Source organism: Eutrema salsugineum, unplaced genomic scaffold, assembly GCF_000478725.1.
Source record: "Eutrema salsugineum unplaced genomic scaffold, Eutsalg1_0 scaffold_12, whole genome shotgun sequence".
NCBI classification, from domain to species: Eukaryota; Viridiplantae; Streptophyta; class Magnoliopsida; order Brassicales; family Brassicaceae; genus Eutrema; species Eutrema salsugineum.
This window is the reverse complement of record NW_006256895.1, coordinates 7183400-7191485: the sequence shown is the minus strand read 5'-3', so window position 1 is coordinate 7191485 and position 8086 is coordinate 7183400. Positions and strand designations below refer to the sequence as shown.

Genomic DNA, 8086 nt, shown 5'->3' with positions numbered 1-8086 from the left:
GAAAATGTGATCAAGCGCCGAAAAAGACAAGGCATGAAGGGAAAGCTTTGGTGGTTGCTTCTGGTTCCAAGAAGAAAGGGAAACAGTTGGCTGTGGTATATGAGAGTGAACAGACCGAAAGTGACTCAAGCAGCTCAGCTGGTGGTTCCCAAGGCATCATTGAAGAGGGATCAAAGAGGATCAAGAAAACTGAACCAGAAACACCTGATTATCTGGCTAAGTTTCAACAGATAGAGATTGATCTGCTCAAAGTTTAATCCCTAAGCTACTCTGCAAGAGCACAGATGTGCAGTTGTAGTATCTAGGGGTCGAACCACAGAGACTAGAGATCACTCAATAAACCTTGTGTAGATGGAGTTACGCTAAGCCGAAGTATGCGAAACAAATAGCAATGCGACAGAAATAAATAAAGCAGCGATGAAAACAGTTGTAAATTCGATGTGATAAAGGATAGGTCTAGGGTGATTTTCAGGAGATCAATGAATGCAAATCAACTTAACTAATCAGGGTTCAGTTATTAAGCACGGTTCTTGAACTCGAAACACAGAATTATAATTAACCAACTTCCGTTGTGAGAATTATCTAAGTTAAAATCCTAGAATTCCAAATTCCTTTGCAAATCCTACAGATTTAAACCAGCCTTAATTGCACAAGTTCGATATGTTCACAAAGCTCCTAAACCAAATTCCTTTGCGAATATTTACTTTGCTCAACTCAGGTTCTTTCCAGTTATTCAATTACACTTCCGTGTCAATCAAGCAACCTAAGATCTAAGTTCTAGGTGATCAATCCAGAATTAGCTTTAAGAACAACCTAAGATGAAGAACTAACAGATATGAACCCTAACTAGCAAGTTAATAAAACATTCAAAGAAAACCCTAATTAACCCTAAACCTAACAGGTGATCTACTCAGACATGGTTATTGAAACAACAAACATGATGAATAGAAAGCAATAGATTAAATCAAAATAGATAAAGGGGTTCGAAATCTTCTCTCTAAACGAAAAGAGTTCAGACTTGTCTCCCCAAGCTCAGAAATCGCAAAAGCCAAAAACTCAGAGTATCTCTCTCTCTCAAAAATCTAAGGTTATCGTAAAAAGGGAATAAAAATCCTATATATATCTCTAAGACACGTTTTGGGCTTCCTTGAAAACGTTTAGGCCCAACTCTTTCTTCAAATAGGAAACAAAATCGCCTTTTCCTTATTTCTCTGACAAGTGTCGAGCGTCACCCTCCATGGTGTCGAGTGTCACTAAAGCACAAAATCCATTCTTGACGAATTTGATCCTTATTAAGCTCCAAAGTGCTCCAAAGTCTCCAGCTAAGCTCCAAACGTACCTATGACCTGAAAAGACTCCAAAAGACTCGAAAGACACTAAAAAGACTCTATAAATAAGACCTATACCATGGTTAAAAACCATAAAAACCATGATATATCAACTCCCCCAGACTTAGCATTTGCTTGCCCTCAAGCAAACAGAACACCAAATAAGAGAAAGAGGTTTGAAAACGCAGAGACTCAACCTTTCATTGGAACATCGCTTTTGACCAATCGCCCTGCAACTCAACTACTGCTTCATCATTCCAAATCGAACCACCATGTACTTCTTCGCAGACATTCACAGTTTTCCAGATTAATTCCAAAATTCCACAATATTGTCCATAAACCCTCATCGCTGGATCTCACTGATGATTCAGATGCCAAGAACCTTCTAGACTCTTTCCCATTCTGTACTCAAACAAATCAGCCATACAAACTTTGGTACTTTTTCTCTCCCCCAGACTTATTCTTTTCGCACATTCATCATCTTTTTTCTTTTCTCTTTTTTTATGGCGCATACTCGATAAGAGTAAAGCTGCGAGTACTGATGGTGTTTGCCATCGAGTCCCCGAGTTGTCCCCTTACTTTGTATCAAAGGTTTTCAGCGAATAGTGGGGTCATGGGAAACATTCCTACCTCTCACTTCCTTCCTTTGTGTGATCATTCCAACATAGAAGCGAAATAATGGGATCATTGGAAACATTCCTAGCCCTTCACTCCCTAAGCGAAAATCATCTCAATCTTTTTGCCCTTTTTCTTTCTTTCTTCTTTTTCTTAGCTCGTCACAAGGGGGAGAAATACCAACATTAAATTTCACACAGGGTTTCATTGATCAAGTACGAATGAGGAATCAAGCTCTAAGGCATTAGTCACATCAACGAGTTAAAAATGAAGTTCAGAACTTAGCTCAGGTTAGTGGATTCTGTTGGAAACATGGACGCCTCTAGTCAGCTGGTCAGCCTTTGGATTTTTCATTAGTCGGATCTAGACTGAATCTGCAGCAGTGGTCACTTAGATGAAAGGTCAGCACAATAGTTCCAGGAAAAGCATCATAATCGCCAACAAGTTTTGACTCATAAACGTTTTGACACAACTGACTCTTAAGAAAAAGCAAACACAATGTCAGCAACTACCTCCCCTAGACTTGAATAACACTGTCCCCAGTGTTATCTAATCTGAAGGTGGCGAAACAAAAGAAAAGAAACGGCGAAACAAAAGAAAAGAAACAGAGAAACACAGGAAAAACGGAGAACTTACCTGGCTGCAATGATGGTGTCGCGCGACACTGATGATGGTGCCGTGTGACACTTGTTCTCTTCGTACCAAATTGCAGCAGACCAATCCGAATTTCTGGTTTGACTCCGGTTTTCTGATTTCCTAATTTTTTTTTTTTTTTTTTTTTTTAATAGAAAGTGACAGGCGACACCGAGTATGGTGTCGCTCGACACCAGCCCTGTTTCACCTAAAACACGAAAAAGAAAAACAAAAATCAACTGAAACAAAGGACTTATGTACAGACTCACCAGTGGATTGCCTTCCACCAAGCGCTTGTTTAAAGTCATTAGCTTGACTTGACGGTGATTCAGGCAGGAGGTGCACCATCCAGAGGAACAATATGTCCATCCGGAATCTCAGCTTTGGCCCAGTAATGCTTCACCCTTTGTCCATTCACTGTGAACTCCCTGCTGCCATCTGGTGTGAGGAGGACGATGGCACCATAGGGGCGAACCTCTTTGACTATGAAAGGACCTGACCATCGAGAACGAAGTTTACCAGGAAACAATTGCAAACGAGAGTTATACAGAAGTACCTGATCATTCGGTTCGAATTTCCTGGAGAGGATTTTTGAATCGTGATACGCCTTGGTCCTCTCTTTGTACAACTTTGAATTCTCATAGGCGTGGTGCCTGATTTCGTCCAACTCATTCAGCTGTATCAATCTCCTTTCTGCAGCAGACTTGATGTCGAAATTCATTAGCTTTATCGCCCAGGCTGCCTTGTGTTCGATCTCCACTGGAAGGTGACAGGGCTTTCCATAGAGCAGGTGGAAAGTTGTGGTGCCTAGAGGTGTTTTGAACGCTGTCCTGTACGCCCAGAGTGCATCGTCCAACTTCGCAGCCCAGTCCTTTCTAGTTTTACCCACTGTCTTCTCCAGGATCTCCTTAATCTGACGATTCGAGACTTCGACCTGTCCACTTGTCTGAGGGTGATAAGGAGTTGCAACTCGATGATGAACTCCATGTTTCATGAGGAGTTTCTCGAAAATCTTGTTAATGAAGTGAGAACCACCATCACTTATAACAACTCGAGGCACTCCAAAACGAGGAAAGATGATGGTCTTGAACATCTTAAGAACCACTGAGGAATCGTTGGTGGGACTGGCAATGGCTTCGACCCACTTTGAGACATAATCAACAGCGACCAGGATGTACTTGTTCCCATAAGAAGAGGGAAAAGGACCCATGAAATCGATACCCCAGCAATCGAATACCTCAACCTCAAGGATGAAATTCTGTGGCATCTCATGTCTTTTGCTGATCTTTCCTCTCCTCTGACAAGCATCGCACTGCGAGATGAAGGCATGTGCGTCGCGAAACATGGTAGGCCACCAAAAGCCTGCTTGAAGAACCTTAGATACTGTTTTGAATGTCGCAAAGTGTCCAGCATATTCGGATCCATGACAATGAAACAGCACCTCTGGAATTTCGGACTCTGCAATGCATCTTCTTTAAATCCCATTGGAACAGTGCTTGTACAGATATGGTTCATCCCAGTGGTATCTTCGCAGCTCTCTCAGGAACTTCTTCTTTGCATAGCCCTTAAAGTTCTCAGGCTCAGCCTCAGCAGCGAGATAGTTGGCAATATCAGCATACCAAGGACGTTGGGTGGCAGATACAGCAGCTGAACTGATCTCAGGAAGTCTGCTTCGAATTCGAGAGGTCTCTGTGTTCAGCTGAGCAGGGTGACGCGCGACACTAGTGGTGGTGTCGCTCGTCACTAACGTTTCTCCAATTCGAAAAACCTGCAATTCTTCGTCAAACCTGCTTTGAAACTCGGTTTCCACATAGTATACATTCTCTTCTGGTAGGAAATCGTCTATGGGTACGTCGTCTTCAACCCTGATGCGGGAGAGGTGATCTGCCACACCATTCTCAACACCCTTCTTGTCCTTGACCTCAATATCGAACTCTTGAAGGAGTAACACCCATCGCAGTAATCTCGGCTTTGCATCCTTCTTCTGCATCAAGTATTTGAGTGCAGAATGATCTGTGTGCACAATCACCTTCGATCCCACAAGGTATGGTCGAAATTTCTCAAAAGCAAAGACCACAGCCAACAGCTCCTTCTCAGTAGTAGCATAATTCCTTTGAGCATCATCCAGAGTTCGACTGGCATAGTAGACTGCATGAAGCTTTTTGTCCTTCTTCTGACCTAGAACAGCACCAACAGCAAAATCACTAGCATCACACATCAACTCAAAAGGCAAATTCCAGTCAAGAGGCTGCACGATAGGGGCGCTTATCAGAGCATGTTTGATATGTTCGAACGCAGCAAGACACTCATCTGTAAACTCAAACTTAGCATCCTTGCATAGCAGAGAAGTAAGAGGACGTGCAATCTTGCTGAAGTCTTTGATGAAGCGACGATAGAACCCTGCATGACCCAGAAAGCTTCTAACCGATTTCGCAGAATCAGGTGGTGGCAAGCTCGTCATGACGTCAATCTTCGCGTGATTAACTTCGATGCCAGCTGCAGAAACCTTGTGCCCAAGCACAATCCCATCTCTGACCATAAAGTGACACTTTTCCCAGTTAAGGACCAAGTGCTTCTCTTCACAGCGAGCCAGAACTTTGCAGAGATTATCCAGACAGTCCTTAAAAGATGATCCGTAAACTGAGAAATCATCCATAAAGACCTCCATGAAATCCTCAATCATGTCAGTGAAGATAGACATCATACATCTCTGAAATGTCGCAGGAGCATTACAAAGTCCAAAGGGCATCCTACGATATGCGAAGGTGCCGTATGGAACCACGTGCACAGGACTGACCCAAGCACTATCTGAAATTGGAGAGATGATTCCAGCTTCCAGCAGCTTCATGATCTCCTTTTTGACGACGTCCTTCAGGTTAGGGTTCAACCTGCGCTTGTGTTCGATCGATGACTTCGACTCATCCTCCAGGTGAATTCGATGCATGCACAAGTCTGGTGAGATACCTGAAATATCATCAAGAGAATAGCCAAAAGCTTTGCGATGCTTGCGAAGCTTGCTCAGTAGTAAGGTAACCTCAGCATTGTTCAAGGAAGAGTTGATAATGACTGGATAAGTAGAATTAGAGCCTAGGAATGCGTACCTTAGCCCTGCAGGGAGTTGTGTGAACTCAATCTTGGGCGCTTTCTCCTCACTCCAGTCGGATAGCTGCTTCACCTTCGCAGGAGTCTCAAGCTGTTCAATCTGTGATGTTAGCTGCATCACATGCTCGCTGGAGTCCAAAATCTTCGAGTAAGATGCTGAAATTTCGTCCAAGTGTTCAGCTCTAGATGCAGACGTGGTCACAGCTCTCTCAAGTGGGTCTGTAGGCAGCATCTCATGGAAAATCTCCTCAGCAAACTCTGTGAGAGTGTCGACATAGAAGGTCTGACCATCAATGGTGGGCTTCTTCATCAGCTTGTCCATGTCAAAGTTCATCACCAGATCTCCAACATTCAGAGCAATCCTGCTTTTCCTGACATCGATGATAGCACCTGCTGTAGCTAGAAAAGGTCTCCCAAGGATAAGAGGATCCTTAGGCTCCTCTCCATACTCCAGAACCACAAAGTCAGTCGGTATCATGCAGTCTCCAACTTTTATTGGAACATCTTCTAGCACCCCTTCAGGTATCCTTGTCAAACGATCAGCTAGGATGAGAGATATCCTTGTTGGCTTGAAGTCAGTCATACCGAGATTGACAGCCACTGAATAAGGCATGAGGTTAACACTTGAACCCAGATCACACAGCGATCTCTTGAATCTCTCTGTGAAGATAGAGCAATCCAAGACAAAGCTTCCTGGATCAGACAGCTTCTCTGGGATTCGGTTCTGAACCACTGCACTGACTTCCTCAGAAATCATCATCACTCCTTGTTCATGGCTGAGATTATTAGTCACCATTCGCTTCACATAACGTCTGATAACAGGAGTGATCTTTACAGCATCAACCAAGGGAATCTCAATCACAAGATTTTCCATCAGGGCCTTGCATCGTGCTTCATCAAGCTCTTGCTTGGACTTGCTAGGGCTCCTTGGGTAAGGAACTTTAGGTTTGTAGGCCTTCTCCTCTGCAGATTTCGGATTCGGAGCATCAACAGCTTTGCTCTGCAATTGGTGACGCGCGACACTAGTGGTGGTGTCGCTCGACACCGGCTCTGCAATCTCATGAACTTCTTCAGGGTTTTCCAAATCCACGACTTCAGGTGCAGGAGGCGTCTTTTACCACTCCTCAACGTGATAGCACTGCATTGATGCCTTGGATTGGTGTCAGTCTTCCCAGGAAGAAAACCTTCTTGCCTTTCAACAGAACCTGCAGTTTGAGCAACCTGGGTATCGAGCTGCTTGACATGGGTGTTCAGAGCTTCGATTTTCCCATTCAGATCAAGGTAGAGAGCATCCATCTTCCCATTGAAGTCCACAGTGAGCTTCTGCTGACCTTCCAAAATTTGTTCCAGCATAGACTTCATCTCATTGTCAGGATTTTGAGGTTGAGATGAAGGAGTGCTGTAATTTCTGGAGAAACTGTTGTTGGAAAAGGGCTTCTGGTACTGAGGCTTAGGCGTGTAACCAGAGAAGTTCTGATTACTGTTGAAGGTACTCCTCTGATTATTTCCACTGTAATTCCCACTGTAGCTTCTGTTACCTTGCTGATTACCAAACCTCTGACCCTGAAATCCTGATCCACTGACAAAGTTGACATCTTCTTCCTCAGCTTCATCCTTAGGTTCGAAACTCTCCACTTCCTGTACGAATCTGACAGACTTCTTACCCACTAAAAGGCTGTGCACAGAGTCAAGTTTAGCTTTCACCTCAGCGATCTGCGATCTATCCATATTCCCAGCTTGCTTCTTTCGCTCAAGATCTGCATTTTTGGTGCTATTGCTGGATGCCAAATTTTCGATGAGCTGAACAGCTTCTTCTGGGTATCTGGTGTTGAAGTTACCATTGCTTGCTGCATCAAGTGCCATCTGATACCTCCAGTCGATGCCTCTGAAGAAGATACCCAGCAACTTCACATCGCTGAAGCCATGATGGGGACAGTCTCGCTGGTACGATTTGAATCGCACCCAAGAAGCTTTGAACGCTTCAGTTGGTTCCTGAGAGAAAGTCGAAATTTTCGTCCTCAACTCCTCAGATCTAGCATCATCGAAGAAGTTGTGCAGGAAAGCATTCCTGGTCTCTTCCCAAGTGGTGAGTGATCCTGGCTCCAACTGCTTCAACCAGTTAGCCGCTTCTCCAGCTAGAGAATAAGGAAACAGCTTGCAGAGGAGGAAATCGTTGGACACTCCATTGTATTTGATGCTGGTGACCAAGTCCTCAAACCTTTCAATGTGATCCATAGAGTGCTCATGAGAGTGGCCATGGAAAGGATGCTGACCCACAAGAGTGTAGTACACAGGCTTCAGTTCAAAATCGTTTCTTTGAAACGCAGGGGCGCGAATCGCAGAACGATTTGCATAGAACTGCTCAGGCCTGTTATAGTCTCCAAGTGTTCGTCACCGACCAGCTGCAG

At 44.1% G+C, this 8086-nt stretch overlaps 1 protein-coding gene and 1 non-coding gene across 2 annotated transcripts; one reads left to right on the top strand and one right to left on the bottom strand.

Annotated features, from left to right (window-relative positions):
• Positions 1 to 2904: 2904 nt before the first annotated feature.
• On the bottom strand, positions 2905 to 3921 carry LOC112089157 (uncharacterized protein K02A2.6-like). The gene has a single exon (XM_024160135.1). The coding sequence runs from the start codon at positions 3919 to 3921 to the stop codon at positions 2905 to 2907; it is 1017 nt and encodes a 338-aa protein (XP_024015903.1).
• A 3675-nt stretch (positions 3922 to 7596) lies between these two features.
• LOC112089630 lies at positions 7597 to 7703 on the top strand. The gene has a single exon (XR_002901256.1). It is a non-coding gene; the product is annotated as a small nucleolar RNA R71 (small nucleolar RNA).
• Positions 7704 to 8086: the final 383 nt, after the last annotated feature.

Excerpts from the sequence above, each read along its gene's own strand:
- LOC112089157 (XM_024160135.1), bottom strand. The coding sequence starts at position 3,921 with ATGTTTCGCGACGCACATGCCTTCATCTCGCAGTGCGATGCTTGTCAG.